General features: G+C 35.9%; 4 protein-coding genes across 6 annotated transcripts in view; 3 read left to right on the top strand and 1 right to left on the bottom strand.

Annotated features, from left to right (window-relative positions):
- The window catches only part of LOC141830624 (xanthine dehydrogenase-like), a 157,532-nt gene extending 145,745 nt beyond the window's left edge, over nt 1-11,787 (top strand). For both annotated transcript variants that reach the window (XM_074718030.1, XM_074718029.1), the window contains exons 10-14: nt 5,972-6,133; nt 6,247-6,381; nt 7,440-7,676; nt 9,282-9,455; nt 11,280-11,787. In XM_074718030.1, coding sequence (XP_074574131.1) covers nt 5,972-6,133; nt 6,247-6,381; nt 7,440-7,676; nt 9,282-9,455; nt 11,280-11,522 — 951 coding nt within the window. In that variant the 3' untranslated portion in view covers nt 11,523-11,787. The remainder of the gene's footprint in view (nt 1-5,971; nt 6,134-6,246; nt 6,382-7,439; nt 7,677-9,281; nt 9,456-11,279) is intronic.
- Nucleotides 11,788-12,493: 706 nt separating this feature from the next.
- LOC141830323 (KIN17-like protein) lies at nt 12,494-15,200 on the top strand. Its single transcript, XM_074717768.1, has 2 exons — nt 12,494-13,707; nt 14,337-15,200. The coding sequence occupies exon 1, from the start codon at nt 12,494-12,496 to the stop codon at nt 13,703-13,705; it is 1,212 nt and encodes a 403-aa protein (XP_074573869.1). The 3' UTR covers nt 13,706-13,707; nt 14,337-15,200.
- A 1,346-nt stretch (nt 15,201-16,546) lies between these two features.
- Nucleotides 16,547-19,492, bottom strand: LOC141830784 (guanylate kinase 1-like). Of its 2 annotated transcripts, none has more exons than XM_074718208.1 (11): nt 19,296-19,492; nt 18,772-18,810; nt 18,520-18,676; nt 18,369-18,445; nt 18,156-18,285; nt 17,688-18,050; nt 17,444-17,565; nt 17,205-17,340; nt 17,021-17,066; nt 16,864-16,945; nt 16,547-16,766 (listed from the first exon to the last, which is right to left on the bottom strand). In XM_074718208.1, exons 3-11 carry the CDS (start codon nt 18,649-18,651, stop codon nt 16,652-16,654), a joined length of 1,203 nt encoding a protein of 400 aa, XP_074574309.1. In that variant the 5' UTR covers nt 18,652-18,676; nt 18,772-18,810; nt 19,296-19,492; the 3' UTR covers nt 16,547-16,651. The 2 variants fall into 2 exon arrangements, with proteins under 2 accessions (XP_074574309.1, XP_074574310.1); XM_074718209.1 differs by having other exon boundaries at nt 18,520-18,630.
- A 3,989-nt stretch (nt 19,493-23,481) lies between these two features.
- On the top strand, nt 23,482-25,198 carry LOC141831261 (methylesterase 17). Its single transcript, XM_074718669.1, has 4 exons — nt 23,482-23,694; nt 24,405-24,545; nt 24,621-24,755; nt 24,858-25,198. The coding sequence occupies exons 1-4, from the start codon at nt 23,482-23,484 to the stop codon at nt 25,140-25,142; spliced, it is 774 nt and encodes a 257-aa protein (XP_074574770.1). The 3' UTR covers nt 25,143-25,198.
- Nucleotides 25,199-25,223: the final 25 nt, after the last annotated feature.

Here is a 25,223-nt window from a genome sequence, read left to right as displayed (position 1 = left end):
TCCTATTTATATACCAATTTAGGGATCTATTCTAGGAGAACTATTCTATAAAAAAAATATTTTTTTTATAGGCTAATATCCCAAAATATTCTAATACTCCCCCTCAAGTTGGAGAATATAAATCATATGTACCCAGCTTGTTACATATGTAGTCAATTCGAGGATCTCTCAGTGATTTAGTGAATATATATGTTAGTTGATCATGTGAGTCAACAAAATTAGTAGATATTTCACTAGATATGACTTTCCCTCTGACAAAATGACAGTCGACTTCAATATGCTTTGTCCTTTCATGAAAAATTGGATTCGAGGCGATATGCATGACGGTATGGTTGTCATATATAAGTGACATTTGTATAACCTCTCTAAATCTTAGCTTTTGAAGCAACTGTTTGAGCCATATCAACTCTTGACTGGCTATGACCATAGCTCGATATTCTGCCTCTGCATTAGCTCGTGCCACAACATTCTGCTTTTTGCTTTTTCAAGAAATATGGTTATCTCCGATAAATATACAAAACGCAGAAGTAGATCTCCTATTAATGGGAGATCCTGCCCAATCTGCATTAGAATACCCTACGACTCGAGTATGCCCTTTGTCTTCATATAAAAGACCATTTCCTGGAGCGCCTCTGATATATCGGATAATGCGTGTCACAGCATCCCAATGTTCCTTGCATGAAGAGTTGAGAAATTGACTTACTACACTTACTACAAATGAGATATCCAGACGAGTAACAGTAAAGTAGCTTAGTCTCCCTATTAATCGCCTGTATCGTTCAAGATCTGGAAGAGGCTCCCCTGATTTGGCATGAGCTTGACATTAGGATCCATGGGGGTGTCAACTGTCTTTGAGTTTAACATGTCTGTTTCTTCTAGAATATTCATTGCATACTTCCTTTGGGATATGATAATCCCATCTGGGCTGTGCTATTTCTATCCCCAAAAAATATTTGAGTTTGTTGAGATCTTTTGTCTGAAAATGTTTAAAAAGATGTTGTTTCACTTGTGAAATCCTGAGATGATCACTACCTGTGATAACAATATCATCAACATAAACTACTAAGTAGATACAACCAGTAGGTGAATGATGATAAAAAACAGAATTATCAGCCTCACTCCGAGTCATGCCAAACTGTTGAATTACAGTACTAAATTTACCGAACCATGCTCTGGGAGACTGCTTGAGGCCATATAAAGATTTCCGCAGGCGACATACAAGATCAGAAGACTCCCCCCTAAGCAACAAAACACGAAGGTTGCTCCACGTAGACTTCTTCGAGCAGGTCACCATGTAAGAAAATATTTTTGATGTCCAACTGATAAAGAGGCCAATGTCGAATCGCAACAATAGACAGGAATATGCGCATGGAAGACATCTTGGCAACAGGAGAAAAAGTGTTCCCATAATCTAATCCGAAGATCTAAGTATAGCCTTTAGCAACGAGGCGAGCCTTAAGCCGGACAACCTTTCCATCTGGACCAACTTTCACTGTATATACCTATCGACAACTAACAACCGACTTTCCTGGTGGTAGATGAACGAGATCCCAAGGCCCACTGCTCTGTAAGACACACATTTGATCGAGCATAGCCTGTTTCCATCCTAGATGTGCAAAGGCATCACCTGCAGTCTTCGGAAGAGAAACAGACGACAAGGAGGAAAGACAAGAAAAATAGAAAGGAGAAATGCGATGATAACTCAAAGAAATATAATGAGGAGAAGGATTACGAGTGGAACGCATACCTTTCCGAAGTGCAATGGGAATATCAACTCAGGAGATGGTACCAGAGGACGAGGCGAAAGACTTGGCTCCAAAGATGTGTCCATGGCAGCGTCAGTGGTGGGCGGCGACAAAGTAGGATGAGGACGACGCTGATAAACCTGCAATGGAGGAGATGTCTCCGGAGGAGACAGAAACTCCTTCGAAGGATAGAAGATAGTCATTGGTGCAGGCATAGAAGGAGAAAACTCGGACAAAGATCCATTAGACCCAAAAAATGGAACCGAATCAAAGAATGTGACATCAGCAGAGATGAAGTACCTACGGAGAGTAGGGGAATAACACTTGTACCCTTTCCGTGGGTACCCAAGGAAGACACATTTATGAGACCGGGGAGAGAGTTTGTCAATGCCAGGATCGAGAGCATGAGCAAAACATATAAACCAAAGACCTTAGGTGGTAAAGGATGAAGAGACTGATGAGGATAAAGGACATGATGAGGTATTTGACCTTGTAGAGTGGAGGAAGGTATGCGATTGATGAGATAGCACGCAGTAAGTACAACGTCACACCAAAACTGAAGAGGAACATGAGAATGGAGAAGAAGAGTCCGGGTGGTCTCAAGAAGATGACGATTCTTGCGTTCAACAATTCCATTCTGTTGAGGGGTATGAGGACAAGACGTCCGATGCAACACACCATGAGACGCCAAGAAGGTCTGAAACGAAGTAGATAGATATTCACGTGCATTATCACTTTGCAAGGTTCGAAGAAAAATACCAAATTAAGTTTTAATTTCATAGAAAAAAATTGAAAAAGAGAAAACAACTCCGAACGATCCTTCATCAAATATAACCAAGTACAACGAGAAAAATCGTCTATAAAGGTAACAAAATATTGTGACCCCAATGTAGAAGAAACATGACTCGGACCCCAAATATCGGAATGAACCAAAGTAAAGGGGGGCGTAGCCCGACTCATAGTGCGAGGAGAAAAAGAACTACGAACATGCTTTCCTAATTGACATGACTCACAAGACAAAGATTCTAAGTGAAAAAGACCAGGATGTAATTGTTTCAACTTATCAAGACCAAGATGTCCCAACTGAGCATGAATAAGAAGTGGAGATGCCGCCGCCGAACCAACAAGAGAGGACTGTTGAAGCCGATATAGGCCATGAGACTCACATCCGAAGCTAATCATCCTCTCCGTACTCCCGTTCTGTAAGGAAACAGAAGATTTAGTAAACGAGATGACACAATCAAGAGACCAAGTAAGTTGATTAATTGATAATAAATTAAAGGGAGCACCGGGAACATAAAGAACATTATGAATAGAAAGAGATGGAGAAGGATGAACAATATCAACACCCTGGGACTGAGTTTGAGAACCATTTGCCATGGTGACAAGGGTAAATAACCAGAAGTAAAGAGAGAAGAAAAAATGGATCTATTACCAGTGATATGATCGGTGGCTCCGGAATCAAGAATCCAAGAACTCGAAGAGTGAGATATGCCAGCAAAGGATTTACCAGTGAGTGCAAATGCAGCACGAGAATCAGAAGCCTTTCGATTCTCATACCATTTCAGAAAGTCATCATAGGAAGGTAGTGGGTCGTCATAGTAAGGAGAAGATCTACTCCGGATGAAGAAGATGATGGCGCTGTGGAAGGGAGGTCCTATTCAAATCTGCTCCGGATGAGCTTAGCGACCTCGCTTTCACCCTCGCCACGAACAACAGTAGAACGACACTCCTGCTCGGCACCGAGCGCGTAGGAGAAATCGCGTCGCTTCCGCAGAAAGACTGTTTGAAACAGAAGATGTGGACGCAGAGGAGAGAGTCACCAGCGAGCCTGCAGCTAACGTTTCAGCTCTGTCAGCGCCTCCTAATGAGTTTGGATTGATCGAAGTGGAACCAGCTCAACCAGCGATGAGAGGAGAAGAGGTGTTACGTGTGACGGCCGACGGCGAGACAGAGACGCGCGACGAGGAAGGAGATGCCACGATTCGGAGAGTCCTAATCCCGGCCGCAGTGCGCTGCTTCCCCACACGCGAGAAAGGAAATCGTGATGCGATTTCCTTTAAGAACGGAGGCCGATCATGAGAGAATAAGAGGAGAACCCTAGCGTCGTGCCGCTACTCCTCCAGGCTCGTGTTTTTCTTCTCACCGTAGGGCATCCGCCGTGAGTGTGTGCATCGCGCTTCGGAGAGGTTGGCGTCACACTGTTTACGGGAGAGGAAGGCTTGTCGGTGGCGTACGCCGCAATCCGAAGGAAGGCTCCTTCTTGTGGCGCCGCGCTGCTCACGGGAGAGGAAGGAGAAACCTAAACCTAATCTCGCTCTGATACCATGTAAAATAATACAGGAAATCTTATTTTATTACAAGAAACAAGGTCCTATTTATACACCAATTTAGGGACCTATTCTAGGAGAATTATTCTATATTAAAAAAAAATTTATAGGCTAATATCCCTAAATATTCTAACAAAAATCATCAAAACATAGTTGTGAAACTTTTATCATTTTAACCTCTAAACATTGTCACCATCACTTGACAAAAAAGTAATGTGGCACACGTGACATACTCATCAGATTGTTATTATGTTACATTAATTAAGGGGTTGAAATGACTAGAATTTGAAAATTTGGAGGGTCATTTTGAGAAAGGGCTAAGTAGTAAACTTTGGGGGGGGGGGGGGGGGGGGGGGGGGGGGGGGGGGGGGGGGGGGGGGGGGGGGTGGACAAAATGAAAATGTCCCTTAATCTTAACATTATTTACAAATTAATGTCAATGTACATGCAAGATATATCATAATACTATAAACTATTTAACTATATAAATACATTTGTTCCAAAACAATACTATTTTTAGTTGTAGTATAAGATATTGTTACATTTAATATTCGTTGACGATCTAAAATCATTATTAGTAATTTAATATTAATATATATTTTGATTGTAATAAGTAATAATATGATAGTGAACATACTATATAATACCACATGAAAGAAAATTGAATTTTGCAAAATTTAGTGATATATATTCCGTTAGTACTCAAAAACAATTAATAGGTAATGAATTTAATACAATTTATTATAATTACAAAATTTACTGGTGATCTTAAAATAATTGTTTAAGATTTTGGTGGTTTGCTCAGGTGGATAGAATCTAGCCCAAGAATTTGTTGGATTAGGACAGGCTCTATATCAAGTGCAACTGCTCTTTAGCTTCTCATTGTGAGGCAATCTAATGCTATATTATGCTCATTCTAGATGTTTACTCCATTGCCTCATTTAAAGGAGAGACTTAGTAGGTGTGGAGGTGAGGCACTCTGTGTTGTTGTTAGTGTTGTGATTATTTCATATTTATCTGAAATTGAAAGAATTTGGCACACTATCTATTCACCCCTTTTAGTTGTACCATAATGATCTAACAATACCCTTATTAGACTGCTAGGAGGGGAAAAAAAACATGACCTTGACTATCAACAACAAAATTGGTTGCACTTGAAAGCATTTAGGTTGAGAGTGATAATGCTAATACCTAAAGCAGTGAACCAAATACCAATTATAAGTCAATTAACCACGAAGGAATGTAATAACAAGAGTTGTTAAATTAGCATATTGGAAGATCAATAACCTAAAAAAACCATGAGTAGCTATGAAGTTATAAGTGTTTTCCTCTTGACCAAATCTGTAGCCTTCATTAGCAAATTCAATTTTGGTGATTTCCATGATCAAACTAGAGAGTACAAAGGAATCATGCATAGCACTCATACGGAGCTGCACCAGCTAATTCCTAATATATGAAATGAGTGCTTAATGATGCTGTGAGCTACCCTGACACAATCATGAAGTTTAAACTACTGCATATTGCTAAAAGTATTTTTTTATTACATGATATTATATATTTGATTATTTTATTGATAAAATAATATTATGTTAGTTATAATTGAATTATTTTATAGTTTGATGTATATTAAAGTTTTCCACACTTTTTGCATTTTTCTTTAATGAATTTTTTTTTTAGAAAAATACTTCTATGCAAACTTTTTTTTTCTTCCATATTTCAATTGCTTTATATATATATTTTAAGGTCTCATCCAAAGAAATTAACTTCCCAAACCCATTTTCAATTTATTTCAGTTCTTATGAAAATGAAAAGTTGAAATTGGGTGAAAAATGTAAAACCAAACAAGGCCTAAATACCCTAATAACTGACATCATTATCCTTGCTTTTATTTTACAGGCCGGTGCACTAGTCCAAGTCTATACTGATGGGACAGTTCTTGTGACACATGGAGGTGTTGAGATGGGACAGGGCCTACATACAAAAGTTGCACAGATAGCTGCATCATCCTTCAATATTCCTCTTAGTTCTGTATTTATATCAGAAACGAGTACAGATAAGGTATATTTTTCTTAAGTTTGTCATGGGATATTCGAAGGTGACAATAAACATGCATCTTTTGGACATTAGATATCTTATTTTGTCCGTTCATTAGCTCAAAGAAAGTTTTGTAGGTTCCGAATGCATCACCAACATCAGCTTCTGCCAGCTCAGACATGTATGGTGCTGCTGTTTTTGATGCTTGTGATCAAATAAAGGCACGAATGCAACATATTGCTGCTAGGAATCCACATTCTTCTTTTGCCGAGGTGATACTTTGAGGAGTAACAATTGCAATTTAGTTTGAATTTGATGGACACCATTCTCACTCTGCAACTTCTTGAACTATTAACTAATAAGTTTTTGCCGTACAATTAAATTTTCTGTTCTTGTGTGTTTCTTAACGTGTTCTTATGGATCTATTTTATTTTGAAATTCTTCTGATGTTTGATTCTTTGTTGTTCTTTTTTTTTTATCTTTATATATTGTCCTTTATGCTAGATTTTGGAAACGGCTGTGAAATTAGTTTGTAATATCGTGCTTATATATATTAAACTCAAGTAAACCAATAAAATGGGAACTTCTACTTCATGCAGTAATCTGCATTATTCTAATTTTTCTTACTTCACTTAAGTATATATTCATTTCCTTGGTTACATTTGATGGATATCCTTTTTATGGTGGCTAGGGACTAACTGATGCTTCTTTTGGGCAATTAGCCTAGAGAATCCTAACTTTTTAAAAATTTACCCAAAAGCATCGTTTTTTACATAATCCTCTTGGGAGGCTTTCTTTCTTTGAAATGCCATTTTGCCGTCTAGGCTAATAAAGATGGTTCTGTCACTTGAATATATGTGTAGTGTAGTGCAAACTTTGCTTACTCTTGAGGCAAGATTTAACTTGGGCATAATATGCCACCAAAGTAATAATCTGCTGTTAATTGTAGTTATCCTAAATGTCAATTCTGATCCTTGAGGTAGTATGGCCAATATACAAAGACAGTTTAGGATGGTACTATGAATGTGCATGAGCATTAACAAGTATATTCTTGATGACATAAGATAGAAACTGATTCCATCAGTCCATTTCAATATTTAATGTAAAGTTGGATCTTATCCCTCCAGTAAGCTCTGAAATGCTACTCCTAAGGGCCAAATTGGGCTCTATTGAAATATATAACCTGAGGCATGTAAATATATATACAATAAAAGTGGTAATCAATATTAATGCATTCACAACTGTAGTAGTTCAATATTATTGAGAAGTATCGCAAATACCCTATTTTCTCTTGTTAATTCTGCGAAAACTTTTATGTGACTTCTACCAGTTAGCAAAAGCATGCCTTTTGGAAAGGATAGACCTCTCTGCTCATGGCTTTTACATTACACCCGACATTGGTTTTGACTGGAAAGATGGAAAGGGTTCACCATTCAGTTATTTCACCTTTGGAGCTGCATTTGCAGAAGTTGAGATAGACACTCTCACTGGAGATTTTTACACAAGGGAAGCTGACATTATCATGGACCTTGGTCATTCCCTTAATCCAGCAATTGATGTTGGACAGGTGCTCATCATAAACAATTTTAATTGTTTTTTCTTCTTATCTAAAAATGCTATTTTTTTGTAGTTATTATTAAATTCTCCATTGCCCTTGAATGAAATTCATATTCATCCTTATACTCACTGCAAACTGCTATCAATTTCATATTTGTTAAGTTGAATGGATTTTTTTTTCTTGGGAGGCGAAAGCATCAACCAATCCTCCTTGGCTTATTTAACTTCAAGTTTGATAAGTCTCTTCAGCAGTATTATGTATGTTTAAGGTAGTTATAAGAATATTTTTTGCTTACACCATTAGTACACAACTTTGATGTTTTCTGGATGTAATGCAGTGAAGTTGGCTGGTTAGGAAAGATTTAGGATATGATGATTAGGTTTTTTCCCTAATCATATCCCTAAATGGTGCTGATAACAAAAACCTTCCAGAGTAAACCAAATGCATTGAAGACTCTCATGTCCATCTCATTTACAATGTCATGAAAATTTTTAATCAATAGACCTATGTGGGTAAATCTGCTAGCTGAGTTGTTGCTTGGACCAAGAATTGAGGTGCCAAGCCATAATGGTTGGCACTGTCAGAATTTATTATTTTATTTGCCCACCAACGTCGAAACACTACGATATTGGCATTGGAGCAACAATTCGCAGCAGAAAGAGAGAGGGAGTGAGAGGGAGAGATAAAAGACTGAGGGGGAGAAGAATACTTTGGAGACAGACAGGCGGTGGATGTAGAGAGTGCAATAACAGGTTGAGATGGAACTATTGAAGCGAATAGAAAATTTCACATTTGGATGAATGAGAAATGTCCAAGTGACCCAACTAAGTACTATATAATGTCAACAATAGATGGCTACTAGAGGTGGTCTAGTCCCTACATATTGTAATAAGAGAAAAAGGAAAAAAGCTGAATCAATCAGTGGGAAAGAACACAGGAAGCATCTGTGATTGAACAGACAGAGAAGAACAGGTTGTGACAACTTGAAATCCTGCTCATTCTTGTAACTGGACTCCTGAACCAATCCCTTCCCTGAACCAGTTCAAACTCACCGGTTTGTAGAACTGAGCCAACAACAAACCTCAAGGTCTAGTAATGGCCCGATCTTATCTTTAACCTGAAAATACCAATTTCAGACAAAAAAATGTAATTGCGCCCTAAATTAAAAACAGAAATAATTAGATTATAACACCCTCCCATAATGGGGTACTCATTGGTGGAGGATTGGGCTAGTCCACTCCTCTTCTTAACAAGATAATTCTCCCATCTATGAAAAGGGTATTGTTCTTGATTGATGATGCTAAGGAGCATTGTCATGTTCACATTGGGCTTAAGATTTACTAATAATCTAAAACAATTATGTAGTACATAATATGCTTTTGTCTGATATCCATGTTTCTAGAATATAATATTTTTGTTTAGATATTTGCTTGTGTTCACAAACTAATTTTTCTAAATGTTTTAGGCCATTTTGTAAACCAACATTGCTATACTACATACTACATTCTAGATTACCTTTAGAGATTTTCTAAATAAAATTCAGGTTTTCTTTACTTGAAACTTTATTGTTACTCTACCATATTAACTCTTTGCTTCCACTTCAATGGTGTACAGATTGAGGGTGCTTTTGTTCAAGGTTTGGGTTGGATAGCACTTGAGGAGTTAAAATGGGGAGATTCAGATCACAAGTGGATTAGGCCAGGCCACTTGTACACTTCTGGGCCTGGAACTTACAAAATTCCTACTGCAAATGATATTCCTCTAAAACTGAAGGTTTCACTTTTGAAGGTACCCAAAAATATTATATGTTTTATCATCATATTATTTATTGAAATTCAGTGCTTCTTAATGTATTACACACTTAGCTGCTGGCACTTTGAATGCATTGTCGTGCACCATTTGGGTTGACCTGTGAAGATGGTCTTCTCATTATTCAGGTGCCTTACACTAAACAATTGGATGGTATTATAGATAAGAACAAAAACTTATTCATGTCCAGAAATGAGTGGAGAACAGAAGCATATGAAAAGTCAGGTTCTACATTTAGGACAAGAAATTTGGTATTCTATGTATGACAAACTTTATTTTATAATAGATTTAAGTGCATTTACTTGTTTAGACTTTTATGTGAACTCAGTTTGAATTCCCAAATGCATCACTTGGAATCGAGTCATGTTAAATTGGGTTGAAAAATTGGTTATGTTTCCAGCTGGTCTTAGATTTTGACATCGTTATGATGAATGTAGATCATTTTTAATACATGAATCAGCAACACCTAAAATGAGTTTCTACTTCTATTTTATCTGACTACTATTACTTGGCTTTGGGTACCCTGTTGGATTTATGAAAAAATCATTTGGATGTCTCCACTTTTTGAAACTAAGAGCTTTGCCTTTGTTGGGGATCTAAGTGTAACTACTATATACTGTAGGGTGAAGATGAAAAGTTGTAATTAGTGCATATAAGTAAAGGCAAAGAAGGGAAAATAATCCCTATTCATTTCCCCTTTGATTGTCTGATGGTGGTACAAGGCTTGAGCCACCATGATACCCTACATCATTGTCATCCCAAGTCATATTGGATACCTCATACGACAAGACAAATGACAGAATTGCAGAGAGGGGAGGCCCATGATAATCAACTGCTATATATCCATCACTAACTTATATAAATAGACATATATCTTACATTGGTACTAGGTCTAGAATTTTATCGTGTCCTATATACATACTCATGAATAGGCATTATAGTGAATGCAATGGAACATTTACTTTCTCCAAATTTAACGCACACACCATAAGAACTGATAATGATTTGAAGACACATTGGCATGTTGATTGATAATGCAGAGACTCAAGATTTTGTAGATCAGGCATTACATCTAGTGCTGTTTTAATAATTATGAGATGTGGATCATTTAAAATTCCACCTGAATTGGGATTATTTCCAGATGCTAGACAATCTGAAGATTACTAGTGATCTAAGCCCTGAATGATTGGCAGATTATCAATTATGTAAGACGTGAAAAATAAATGATTCAATCATGCAATGTGTTATAAGACTTGCATCTGTTGCTTATTTCCCTTATTTTAAGCATTATAACTTTGTTTCCTAACACTGAAATGGTCAAAAGCAATATTTGCACAAAAATTTAACAAATTTTTGTTGGCACAATTTGCGTGCTGGACTAAATCTTGTGCTGTTACAGTATGGTATGCTGTACTGATCTTATAAAGTGCCAAGATGGCACCAGAACTAAGATTTTAGATGGAAATCATGAGCCTTGCCTATCTTACACTTTTGTTGAAGGATACCAATGGAATAAGAGCATGGCATAGTATCGACAGGATAAACCCCAAAAATAACTGAATTATACTTCAATATCTTTAATGTGTGTAACAAATAGTTCACTTATTTCTTTCTCATGCGGGAAGCACAAACAAGGGGAACCCTTAGCACTGGAGTTCATTTGAAAATAATATCTGACAAGGCATTGGCAATATTTCTTTTCAAAATAGTTCCTCTTGTTATTACCGTATGGATCTGGAACCTTTTATGGAGGTTAATTCAAGACTTATGGACATGTAAGCATATTTGTGCTACTGTTTGCAGGGCGTTCAGAATCCCAAAGCAATTCACTCTTCAAAGGCTGTTGGGGAGCCACCGTTTTTCCTTGCCTCTGCAGTGCTGTTTGCTATCAAAGATGCGATCATCGCTGCCCGAGCTGAAGAAGGCTATCACGACTGGTTTCCACTCGACAATCCAGCAACTCCAGAGAGAATCAGAATGGCTTGCATGGATAACTTCACTAAGCAATTCGCAACTCCTGAATTCCATCCTAAGCTTAGTGTATGATCCTTCTGGCATGCTACGAGTTGCTGATTCTCATCCTAAGCTAAGTGTTAAATTCTCCTGCAGTGCTATGGTGCCAGATTATAGTATCATAGATGAAAACATATTTATAATGTACTGCCTCTCAAATAATCAGAAGAAGCAAACATTAAAGCATATTATTTTCATCACATTTGTTTTAGATGAAAAGTTCATTTTCATCGGACGTCTTGTTATTATTGTTTTAATATATCAAGCCTGGTGCTTGGCATTGGCTTCTTTCACTTCATTCATTCTTATTTTCTTTCAAGTGAAATTTAGTATTCAAATTGATTATATTAATCCTCCAATGTTAAGTTTAATATTTTAATTTATAAATGCTAATTGCTAATCATTCATAATAAAAATTAAATAAACTTGTTCATTACTTTATACCAAAAAAACAATAAATTTTATTTATTAAACTTATTTCTATACTATACTGCTGTCGAAGTATAGTTGAATTGGTTACAACGAAATAAAGTTATTGAAATGGGTAAGGGTCGAATTTCGACAAAGTCGAGGCAATGTCTGTCCTCCGTCGTGGTCAATTATAGTTTTTCGATTTACCTTCTTGTAGATAGTTATGGGTTGATCGTGTGGTCCACTTTGGCCGCTGAGGTGATAGATTTTACTTTTCTCGATTTACTTCATCACAGATGGTCGTGAGACCGACCATGTGGAGCCACTGAGTGGTAGATTTTATATTTTGCTGAAATGAAAAAGAACAATAATATACTAATAAAAGCTCACAAAATTCAAGTTAAATAATTTTTTTAATTAAATAAATTTGGTCAGCAAGGTCGTTCCTGGAATACCGGAGCCGCTCCTTCGATTTCTAGCAGGCCAGGCCCAGCATCTTAAAACGGGCCGGCCCAGCATCTCGAAACGGAACACCGGAGACGGCTTTATAAAACGGATCAGGTAGACGTCCAGGATCAAAGCGAACAGGGCGGATGGGGAAAAACGAGTTCCTGACGCCGAAGGCGATCGCGAACAGGATCAAGGCGAAAGGGCTGCAGAAGCTCCGATGGTACTGCCAGATGTGCCAGAAGCAGTGCCGGGACGAGAATGGCTTCAAGTGCCACTGCCTCAGCGAGAGCCACCAGCGCCAGATGCAGGTCTTCGGCCAGAACCCCACCCGCATCGTCGAGGGTTACTCGGAGGAGTTCGAGCGCAGCTTCCTCGACCTCGTTCGCCGCTCCCATCGCTTCTCCCGCATCGCCGCCACCGTCGTCTACAACGAGTACATAGCCGACCGCCACCACGTCCACATGAACTCCACCCGCTGGGCCACCCTAACGGAATTTGTCAAACACCTCGGCCGCGCCGGCCACTGCAAGGTCGAGGACACCCCCAAGGGATGGTTCATCACCTATATCGATCGCGATTCCGAGACAATCTTCAAGGACCGCCTCAAGGCCAAGCGAGTCCGTGCGGATCTGGTCGACGAGGAGCGCCAGGAACTCGCAATTGCCCTCCAGATAGAGCGCGCTGCTTCCCTCGCTTCCTCCTCATCTAATCTAACCGAGGGTGCTACAGATCCCAACTCGATCGTTCCTATGAAATCTGAGGTCGGCGGGAAAATTGCGTTTTCGTTTCAGCCCGGATCCTCTTCGAAGTCGAATCACGTGGATGAGCATTCCTCCAATATTTCAAAGTTAGGGTTTGATGAAGGGGAGGATGCACGGTCTGAAATGAGAGATAAAAAACGCTCTAAATCTGCCCCTTCTGATGGCGGCGGAAAGTTGTCTGCTCTTGAAGAACTCATGAAAGAAGAAGAGAAGGCAAAAGAGAAGAGCAACAGGAAGGACTACTGGCTTTGCGAAGGTATTGTGGTGAAAGTGATGAGCAAGACCCTGGCAGATAAGGGGTACTACAAACAGAAAGGGATTGTTAAACGGGTAATTGATAAATATGTAGGGGAGATTGAGATGCTGGAAAGCAAACATGTGCTCAGGGTCGACCAGGAGGAGCTGGAGACTGTGATACCTCAGATTGGTGGACTTGTACGGATCGTGAATGGAGCTTATCGAGGATCAAATGCAAGGCTGTTATCAGTAGACATGGAGAAATATTGTGCAAAGGTTCAGATTGAGAAGGGGGTTTATGAAGGAAGGATTCTGATGGCTGTCGTGTATGAGGACATTTGCAAGATTATGCATTGAAGGTATCAACTTTCTTCTGCTGTCTGTTGAAAAGGCTATGAGCCTTCTTCACTACTCTTCTTGCAAGCTATTTAGTAAATCCTATATTTGCATGCTTCAAAATCCCATATGTATACATCTTGTTTTGCACCTTTAATTTCTGTTTTGTAACATGTGTAAGATATCTATGAAGCGGATGCCTTTGTGTCTGATGCAATTTGCTTATTGTGAATGGTGAATTTATATATATAACTTGAATGGTATCTCGTTAACAATACTACATAATCCACCAAATTGTTGCTAGAAAGTAAGCCTTTTCATAAACGATGTTCTGGAAATTTGTAGTGACTTTTTGTGGTGTTTATATTTGGTTGCTTCAGAATCCCATATGTATCCATCTTGGTTTGCACCTTTTGTTTCTGTTTTGTAACATGTTTAAGATATTTATGAAGCTGAAGCATTTGTGTTTGATGCAATTTGTTTATTGTGAATGGTGAATAACTTGAATGGTACCGTATCTCGTTAACAATACTACATAAGTCCACCAAGTCATTGCTAGCAAGCAAGCCTTTTCATAAACGCTATTCTGGAAAATTTGTAATGGCTTTTTGTGGTGTTTTGATTAGTTAGTGATGGAGTTTAATGTTTGCAGGTTAAAGGCTGCTGTTTAGGGTCACATTCTGCAACTTTTTTGCTGATCTGGCAGCTTTGTATCTTTATTTGTAGGCAGCCATTTTGGTAGGACCTGCCATTTGATAGTTTCTGCCTCCTATGATTTGGGATACTTACAGTTAGTTTTCTGGGTATTTGAACTTCATCACTTCATCAACTATTTCAGACATTCTACTTGAGATTGTTGGGCATTGCTGATTGTTGCTGTTCAGTGTATCCATCAGCGGTTTTAAATCTCTTTCAAAAGAGGCTATTGAGGTACTTTTGATGAGTCCCCTTCCGGCAAGCTATCTTTGTTTTGATTTTTCCTGCAATGGGCATGTGACAAATTGGCCCAAGCGCAAGCATCCTTGCAGTAGTAAGTCACTCACAACAGCATTTTCGCAGCAGCATCTTTTATCCTTAAGTCCCTTCCTCGCAATCTCACTCATGAGATCATATAATGGCTTAGGCTATGATGGTCATATGGTGTTTATGCAATGACATAAACTCTTTCTTGTATCCGCTCCTAAACATGGCAACATTCTTCTATGACTAATCATTGCAGTGTTTCCACTTATGGCTAGACTGTGTTGGGAAAAATTTATTGATGTCCCTTTTTTGATCTTCATATGATGAGGTTTGACAATTAATATTAGGTCAACTATTGTGGTGAGGATGTGGATTGGCAGCTAATATACTCCCCTTGGACCATTCCTCCTTTGTTCAGATAAACTTATTGTTTCTCTTTGGTTCAGTTTGTGTGTGATTTCCTCATTTGTGGCGCTGTTATTGCTCTCGGATTCAGCATTGTTATTACTTATCATTATTCTCAGCTAGTACTATTGCACAGTGGACACTTTATGATATATCAGAGTCTATTCTGAGTTATTTAGAGATATTACATGATCATTTTTTGCTTATGCATACTAGATCTGTAATATTCAGACACGCTAGTAACTGTCGTATAATCGTCATTGTTTATGAACTTTATGACTATGCTTTATTGGGTTCTAGCCATGTGAATACATTGAGAAGTTTTACGTTGATGAGCCTTCGACTTGTGTTTATATGAACCTCCAGCTAGCTCTATCATTATTATTACATTTGATCGGTCCTGTTATTCATCGATAGTTGTATCCAAGTTATAAGTCATAACAAAATGTGATATTTCATGATTATCATCTAGATCAACGTCTCATTTCTAATTAAAATCAAATGGAAATCTTATTTGACTTGAATTGTCCCAAATACTCTAACATTATTTGATCATTACACCACATAGAAACTAACAATTAATTTTTACATTATGTTGTAGAAGTTAAAATTAGCAATTAACTTCTATAATTATAAAAGTTAGTTGCTAGCTACTAGTTTCTACACGGTAAATCATGATCAGATAATGTTTATTTAAAAATATAGACAGATAATGTTTATTTAAAAATATAGCGAGTATTATGAAATTTTCATCATTTATTTTACTAATTGAAATATTATTTTAACTAGATTATTATTTAAAGAAATAAAATCAAAATGATATAAAATCATCATTATAAAGTTAGTAGTAATTTTTACATGGTCGATTTGTAAAGTTCTAACTAAAATTTTGATTTTAAATTGAATTAAACTAACACTGCATTGAAAATTTGCAATCTAAACCGTTTCAATTTTGTTGAAAAAAAAAGTTTGGATTTAATTTATTTATAAAATTGATAAGCTCGCCCCTTCAGTCAAAACTCTAGTTCTTAACTTTGCAAGTTAAACTCGCCTGCCACATATTTCCTGTTGCCTCCCAAAGCACTACAATACAATAGATGATTGGCGGACATGTTGCTTTGTGTTAAATGCTTAGCAAGTTCAATTGTTGGAGACTTGTCTCTGAAACCACGACTTGACCATGAGCATGAGCATTCATTTAGGGTGGGTCAAGTTAAAGCTCATCACAGCTGAAAAATCTGCACTGTGACTCGATCAGCCAAAGTGATTCCATCATATTCTGCCTCTTTCCATCAAATCACCATCAGAGAGAAATGGGGAGAAAAAAAGAATAATTCTCTTTTATCTCTGATGAATTGAGGACATTCATGGTTCATAGAACTAGAATTCGGTAAAGCATGGCTTCACCACACAGCATCAGTCATCACTCTCAGCAAAGCAGCAAAACAATCTCTTAACATCAGCTATATTGCACTAAGGGAGGGAGCAAATCTCTCAGTCTTTATAGTCTGAATAAAAATGATTGTGTTGGGTAATCAATTGAAAACCAAGTCACTGCTGGTGCAGATATCTTCTGTCGATTGGTTCGGAAATAGGATGCTAAAGTTGTGTGATACCATTCACACCGTCACCCGAGGATTCGACCGGATACACATCGAGTCCTCTTGTTCTCCCGGGTGCACCTCCTTTGAGAGAAGATATATGAAGCAACAACCTACCAAACATCAAGCCAAGGGTGGCTAAGTTAGTTAGATTTTCCACATAGGTTGTTGTATTGAATCTGGCAGTGTGTAAGATCGATAATGACTTACAAATCTTTATCACCACAGTGGAGGAATGTTTTTTCCCTCTTAAATTCTACGTCGGACACAAGAACCTCGGAGTTCTTCATGGCTGAATGAACAGGATATTTATAACTTTGCTTTGAGAAATCAAATTACTCGAAAGCAACATTACAGTATAACTTACTTGATCCATGTAAAGGATTAGTTAGTTCATCTGAAGCAATTAATTTCTGCAAGGGGAAAAACAATTCCATTAGAATGTTTCCCCTACCAAAGAATATGCACATTAGGATCCACAACTATGTTGGTTATATGTACACAAGGTGAAGATGGCTTGTGAGTACTTAGCATGAAAGGGAAGCAAGTACCTTAAGATTGTCATAGCAAAATTCTAGTTCATCGTTCACCAACAGATGATCAAAAAGACCGTGAGATTTCGCTTCATCGAGCTCTGCCTTGGCATTTCTTAGCCGTTTCTGGATCTGCTCCTCGGCCTCTGTTCCACTGCTCAAAAACAAGAAGCATCAAGACACAAACTAGATTTGTTGTGATCTGATGAGTGCATGAGCAGAAATAGCATCTAGTGTTCTTAAATGTGTTTATATACCGTGCTCGTAACCGCTTCTCAAGCTCTTCAAATGATGGAGGGCATATAAATATAAAGATCGCATCAATAGAACTTGCCCTCACTGATCTCGCTCCTTGAACATCAATGTCAAGAATGCATCTCTGAGAATATAAAGCCTTGTAAGCAGAACAGAAAAAAACACAGAACAGACTCCCTATTGAAAAATCAGATATCAAATTTTTTTACATGAATGTATTTACAGCAGAGTCACCGAATTCAGTACCTTCCCGGAATCTGTAACAACTTCAACTGCTTCAATACTTGTTCCATAAAGGTTTCCATGAACGGAAGCAAACTCTAAAAATTTACCATCTCTTATATCTTGCTCCATAGTAATCCGATCTGTGAAGTGGTAGTGGACTCCGTCTAATTCTTTCTCTCTTGGTGCTCGAGTTGTGTGGCTCACTGAAAATCCATAAGTTGATGGAAATTCCTTCATAAGTTTGTTTATCAGAGTGCCTTTGCCCACGCCAGAAGGACCACTGATAACAATTGGTTTTGGTGCATTGCCAGCGACACCCTTACTCCATGCGACTACTTCGGTGCCAAATACCTTCTTTTGCTCCTTAACAAAAGGGGTATCCACCTATGAAACACAAGGTTAAGATGCTAAAATGAACAGTTTAGCATCTAAATTCTTTTAGCAAATGCAAATGCAAAAAAAAAAAAAAAAAGAGGAGTCAGTTCAAACCTCAAGAAACCAGATGCAATCATCCAACTCGGAATCCTTCTTAACAATCAATATCCTATCATTGTTCAGAAGAACAGCTGAGTGGCCTCCCACATGGATCGGCTTCATACCAAGAACAGTCGGGATTATCCTGCCCAATTCAGTAGATGAATCTAAATATGTCTAATTTTGTATAAAAGACTGACTGACACAAGAGAGAAAGTGGATACACACCATGATCTTGTAATGTTATCAAAAATTTTAACATTTATTGGCGAATTTCCTCCATACTCTGATCCTTCAACTACATACTGAGCATGAAAATACAAACTTTCAGATCTTCCTAAAAAAATGTTTACATCAGTCATGCTTGAAAATGACTAACCAGCTTATTGCCAAAGTTGGTAGAGGTCTGATAGACTGCTGACTCAGAGTCATAAGCAACAGACAATTTCTCAACCGAGCTGTTCAGAACATACTCAGGAACCTCTTCCCCCTGATGATGATGAATTCCCATAAAAATAACATTAGCCAACAATTCTCTGACAAAATTACATTTAGAAACAGAAGGATTAGCCGATCATGCAGATAGCAAAGCGATCATGAGAGGGAGATAATCTGTTTTAGGTGAACTAACCATTAATACAAGTGATGATTCTTCAACAATCTTCAGCGCCTGAATGAAGTTAGTCAATTGAAAGATTTAACAGATCCCAATAAAAGAAGCAAATAGTTCAGATTCAATAAATGCAGGTCAAAAACAAGTTCTTTAAGAAATAGAACACATGAACAAACAAATTGAAAATAGAACCAAATCTTCCACAAGCTGTACGCCACTAAATCTTCTTTTTGCCTGATTGTCAATATTGCAGAGAACAAAGCCTAGGATCGGAAAGAACAATGGGTATAAAAGAAAGAGAAAAAAAAATCCAATCTTTCCCCGACAAAGAATCAAAATTTCCTTCTTTTAGCAAAATCAAAATCAAAATTATGAACAGAAGACCTGGTAGAAAATCCTATAGACGATTTCTTTTTTGTCCTCCAATGCCAATGTAAACCGTGAAAAATTCAAGCCAAAATAAAGCAGAACAAGAAGTACAAATCCCAAATTACGACAAAAGTAAAACGTAGAAGGAAAGTGCTCTGAGATCTTAAACCTACCTTGATCTGTGGACGAAAAAGCCCAAAAGGGGAAGGAGAAGAGTTTGTCCTGGAACGAAGAATTAGCGGAAGCAAAGGCGGCTCTCAAACAGCCAATCTTTCGCTATTACTGCTCTCTTCGATTCCTTTCCTAACAATCTCCCTCTTTAAATAGACAGGACGCGTAGATTCGTTGAACTTGAAGCGAAGAACTCGCGATTTCCTTCAATCAAACGAGAAAAATAAAAATCGAAAAAAAAATATTAAAAAAAGGATCGAGAAAATACCAAAAGCGCCGCTTCTTTCGCATGAAGAATTAGAAACCATGGACCGGACAACGAACGATCAAGATGATAGCAATGCTCGATGACTTGATCTAGACCGTTCGTTTATTAAGAACGACGCACTGGTCGCTGTCACAGTGATGGACGGTCGATATTAATTTTGATGAGAAAACACGGAAATTTATGCGAGTAGATAGAGGACTTGAATAGACATAATAACGTGCATAATAATATTCATTTAATAATGAATGGGCAATTAAATATTTTTTTTTAAAAAGTTATAATTCATAAAATCTTAGGAAAGATTTATGAAATTGTATGATCATGCCCTCATACAATTCTATGGTGTAGAAGTTGGTTGTTAGTTTTTTTTATATGATGTAGAAGTTTATTAATTTCTACGTGATAAAATGATCAAATGATATAAGAGTATTTTAGATAATTCACATAAATGGAATGCTCGTTTGATTTTAATTGGTAATAAAAATAGGCATCTTTTTGAATTTTTTTTTCAAAAATATTAGATAAGAGATGAAAATGATAATTAATGAGGTGTACGGGGATGACCCAGTTTGCAGTCCTTTTTCTCCTTTGGGATCCAACTTACATCACCACTTGCACATTTAAATTTAATATTTTTAAAATAATTAAAAAGGATAAAAATTAAAAGAGCTCATTTTTTTCACGTTTAAAAAAATATTAAAAGATTATTTTACTCTAAATGGTCTTCTTAAATTTTGACCATTTACTATTTTTAGTTAAACAAACTTAACATCATTTTTCTATCCGTAATGTTAAAAGACTATCATATAGTATAATGTTAAAATAAAAAAGGAGCAAGAATAGAATCAAAGTTTAAATTTCAAATAAGATAAATATTTTAAAATTGATTTTTGATATATATATAATATAATAAAAAAATAATGTGTTTCAAATTTATCTAATAGATAAATCAGAGAGTTCACTCATAAATTGTATTTGTCTCTAGATTAATCTATTAAAATTTAAACACCTAGATTATTTAAAAATAAAAAAAAATTATCATTCTTTTACAGTTTATTAAAACAACAGTTCACTCATAATTTGATTTATGAAATACTTCTCCATTGCCTATCTTGAACAAGTAATTTTGACTAAAGTTAAAACAAAACTCTCCACTTTAAAATAATTTTATACAAAAAATTCTAAGATATTATTATTTTGTACAAAGTAAGTGTGCAAAATATTTTCAAGTAATAGACAATAAAATATTTTAAGTATTAAATTATGGGGATAGTATTATTTTAATAACTTTTATAAGATGGATATTTTTTATAATAATAATAAATAAAATTAAAAATTCTTTTAATTTTCTACTAAACTAATGTAACATCATGAATTAAATAAGAAAAATAATTTAGGAAGATAACCTAGAAATGGGATGTCTTTTTATATTACTTTTTAAACTTTTGCTCAGATAAAAATAATCTTCATAATCTTTATCTCACGTACTAAAATAATACAAATATATTTATAGCATATAGCCTAAGCATTGAATAATAAGACTAGCTAGGGTAGAGCGGTAAATAAATCAATTATTCGTGAACAAATTTAATATTTAATTTGATAAAAACTTATTTATATTCATTCTAATATATAAAATTAATTAAATAAATAAATTTGAATAACTTGTTTAAATAAATAAATTTAAACACATATGTATTCAACTTGTTAATAGTTGTGAATAATATTCATGAGCAAATAATAGTATGTGAACGTGGATAATATTCATGAATAATATTTATGAATCATGTTCATCAATAAAATTCTTATCAACATGCTAAATAAAAAAAAAAATTTAAAATAAATAAATAAATTTATATTATCAAGCTCAATAACCAACTAAACAAATTTAAAATATAAAAATTTCAAACAATCAAATAAGTTTGAATTAAGAGTTTGATAATATCTAAACTGAACCAAATCAAAGTTCAAGTTCATAAAAAAATAAATCAAATCAATTCAACAATCATTTTAAAATTTTAATTTATTTTAGACTCGATTTAATTTGATTTAATTACCTTATCAAATAAATTTAAATATCATAAAATTTGATTTAATTTCACTTATTTACGTCCTATTATGGTCGGCAAAACCTTTTTTCTAATATTGTAATAGCTGTTTTCTTCGAGATGAACTCGAATATTATCCCTCAAATAGTACGGCATAGTATTTAAATAATAAAAGTGAAAATCAAGATTTAAGTTGCGTTTTAAATAAGTAAATTAATTGTTGGTCAATAAAATTCTTTCTTTTTTAATTAATAAAGACAACTTCTATATATATAAATTACGCAAAGTGACGAAAGTTGAACCACCACTCAAGTTGATCATTCAAACAGTTGCGTTAATTAATTATGATTTAAGATTCAATCGTTAGCTAGCTATAGCACATCAGAAAGTGCAGCCTTGCTTTTGAAACAAACATAATCATACTTTATATTTATATATATATAATTTCATAGTTGTTGATGAATGATGAATGATGAATGATGAATGATGAATTAAGGGTCTACAAAATATAATTAATTATTACAGTTACGTGATGAAGTAGCTAGCAAGTAGCAAGGGAGTTTTTTCAAATTTGTACAGTGATACCATTAAAAACGTTTTAATTTTTAGCTTAATTTTAATATGACATACATTTCATCAATTAGGTAAGTAAGTTTGAACATGTACAACATGCATATATATAGGATTTTTTAATTTAGGCAACACACTTCAATAAAAAAGTGAAATCCATTATCCAATGCCCCCACACGTTTGGCTCTACGACCATATGTAAAAAGGTAAATCGAGAAGTTGTAGTTGGTCATGACGGAGGAGGACATTGCTTTCAATTTCACCGAGATTTAACTCTTGTCCACTTCAATAATTCTAGTTCATCTTAACCAATTCAACTATGCTCAGAGGCAATTTAGGCAACACACAAACACATAGTAAAGAAATTAAATGAATGAATATTAGGAGAATAATAGAGAAAATATAATAATTAATAAAAATAAAATAGAATGCATATTCATTCTATACATCCCGGGGCTACTGTGTCATAGCATCTCTATAAACATTTAAGGATCGAATCTCAATGGTGATGGATTGACGGATGAATTTCTTTTAATGGAAGGTTGACTTAATTAAAAATGATAGATTGATAGGTAGAATTATCAAATGGGTCAAATCATAATAGGATAGGTCAGGCCGACCTACTAATTTGATGGGTTAAAAAATTTTCACGGATTATTTAAAATAGATAGAGTTAAAATTTTTAAGTTTAAATTGCAATTTAAATGGATTAAGTCTATTAGTCTATTAAATTTTTTACTTTAATGTAAAATTAAATTTTAAATAAAAATTAAATTTTCTCAATCTGGGTCAATCTAAGCTCGTCACGGGGCGGCTCATGCATGTTATGGGCTTAGACGGATCGATCCATCCGAACTCACCTTAAAACTAGATTGATAAATTTTCAATTTAATTTATTTAAATTATTTGAGAGTAAATTAAGAGAGAGAGAGAGAGAGAGGGGTGATCCATTGAATTAATTAAAAGGAATGGATGAAATGCATATATCCGGCCGCCGGCCGTCTGGCATCACTATTATTAATTAAACACTATATACTCAAATGCCATGCATTCTCATTGTAATTTTTTGCCGATCGATCATTTAATTAATTATTTGGTTTAATTTCTAGCTACACACAAACAATGCAATACGACCAAATCAAACAAAGAAGAACAATTATTAATTAATTAATTAATTTAATATATATGACTCATGCATGCAGTATCTCTGAAGCTAGCTATATATTAATTAAATTGGGGGGTTTGGTCTTAAGAATATAATTTAAGGATCAAGAGAAAAATTAGCTAGAATTATCGTCGACGATGAGCAGGCCGGAGCACTTTGTGCTGGTGCATGGTGTAGGGCACGGAGCATGGTGTTGGTTCAAGGTCCGGTGCCACCTCGAGAGCGCCGGCCATAAGGTCTCATGCCTCGACTTGCTCGGCCACTCAGACCCTAACTCCATCCTCTCCATCCAACAGTATGATGCCCCGCTCCTGGATTTCATGTCGCACTTGAAGCAAGAACATGAGAAGGTGCATGATATATATATTACAATCGATCGATCAATATATGTATGTTTAGAATTAATGTCAATTTCTTTAAGGTGCATCAATATATTGGCTCATGTGATGCAATTGATCATCCTTTACACATAATCCTAGGATTAGTTAAATATTTTAACATTTTCTAATTTAATTTCTTCTCCAACTTTCTCTAATTTTAGTGTATTTTCTTGCCTATGAGTATTTAATTAGGATGGTAAATAAGTTAAGTCAAACTAAATTTTATGACGTTCAAGCTTATTTGATAAGGTAATCAAGTCAAGCCAATGAATCTAAAATAAATCAAGTCGTTGAAATGATTGTTTAAACTTGACTTGATTTTTTTTAATGAACTTGAACTTGATTCGTTTACCTGAGTTTGAACTTGATTCGTTTAGATGTTATTAGGTTATCAATTCTAGCTTATTTGATTATAATTTTAAGTTTCTTTGATTGATTAATTAAATTTGATAATACAAATTTATGTATTCGCTTCAATTTATTTGTGAATATTATTCATGGATAATACTCACAATCTCTGTTTATGAATATTAACGAATTAAATACATATATATTTAAATTTATTTATTTAATTTAAATTATTCAAATTTATTCATTTAATTAATTTATTCATAATTTTTATTTAAATTTATTTATTTAGTTTAACAAGTTGTTCTTTATTATTTTTTTTCTTCTGGTAGGTGATTTTGGTGGGTCACAGTGCAGGAGGGCTAAGCTTAACCCATGCAATGCATACCTTCAAAAGCAAAATCAAGCTAGCAATCTTTGTTGCTGCCACTATGCTTCCATGGGGATTTCACACTGAACAAGACATCAAAGATGTAACTTTTAATTTCTTCTTCTTCCTTCTTCTTCTTCTCAAGAGAAACAATTTGTTTCTTTAATATATGGAACAGGGAGTTCCAAACTTGTCGAGGTTTGGAGACGTTTACGAGCTCACTTACAACTCAGGGCCTGACAATCCTCCCACGAGCCTGGCATTGCGAAAGGAATTCCAGAGGAGCATACTGTATCAGATGAGCCCCGTCGAGGCAATATAATTCATCAGAAAAGTTTTAATTTGTTTCTTCAAACAAACATTTGTAAGATCATAATGAACATAATTACGAATACCGGGCCGGTCTGTGTCTCAGGACTCCACTTTGGCTTGCATGCTGCTCCGGCCATGGCCGGCTTGCATCTCGCGCGCACAGTTCAACAAATTAGAGGGAGGAGTGGAAGAAGAAATTATCAGGCGAGTGTATATAAAGACGAGCTATGACAACATGGTGAGCCCGGAGCAGCAAGACGCCATGATACGGCGATGGCCGCCGGACGACGTGCTAGTGATCGACAGCGACCACAGTCCCTTCTTCTCTGCTGCTGCACAACTGTCGCAGTTAATCATCAAGGCGTCCGTCGTCGCTACTGGCAATTAGTTAAGTTAATGCAATCCAAACATATATAATTAATAAGAATGAATATTGATCATACCAAATTCCTCCAAAAACACCTTTGTT

Source organism: Curcuma longa, chromosome 6 (assembly GCF_044706935.1).
Source record: "Curcuma longa cultivar G26 ecotype Majalengka, Jawa Barat chromosome 6, ITB_CL_G26_1.1, whole genome shotgun sequence".
Lineage (NCBI taxonomy): Eukaryota > Viridiplantae > Streptophyta > Magnoliopsida > Zingiberales > Zingiberaceae > Curcuma > Curcuma longa.
This window is presented reverse-complemented; position numbering and strand designations above follow the sequence as displayed.

What these genes read in the sequence shown, in the direction of transcription:
- LOC141830323 (XM_074717768.1), top strand. Translation starts at nt 12,494, where the DNA reads ATGGGGAAAAACGAGTTCCTGACGCCGAAGGCGATCGCGAACAGGATC.
- LOC141830784 (XM_074718208.1), bottom strand. Translation starts at nt 18,651, where the DNA reads ATGGGAATTCATCATCATCAGGGGGAAGAGGTTCCTGAGTATGTTCTG. An exon ending in ATTGCATCTGGTTTCTTGAG is followed by an intron (nt 18,051 to 18,155) that starts GTTTGAACTGAC and finishes TGTGTTTCATAG; the next exon opens with GTGGATACCCCTTTTGTTAA. An exon ending in TTTGCTATGACAATCTTAAG is followed by an intron (nt 17,067 to 17,204) that starts GTACTTGCTTCC and finishes TTCCCCTTGCAG; the next exon opens with AAATTAATTGCTTCAGATGA.
- LOC141831261 (XM_074718669.1), top strand. Translation starts at nt 23,482, where the DNA reads ATGAGCAGGCCGGAGCACTTTGTGCTGGTGCATGGTGTAGGGCACGGA. An exon ending in TGAAGCAAGAACATGAGAAG is followed by an intron (nt 23,695 to 24,404) that starts GTGCATGATATA and finishes TTCTTCTGGTAG; the next exon opens with GTGATTTTGGTGGGTCACAG. An exon ending in CTGAACAAGACATCAAAGAT is followed by an intron (nt 24,546 to 24,620) that starts GTAACTTTTAAT and finishes TATATGGAACAG; the next exon opens with GGAGTTCCAAACTTGTCGAG.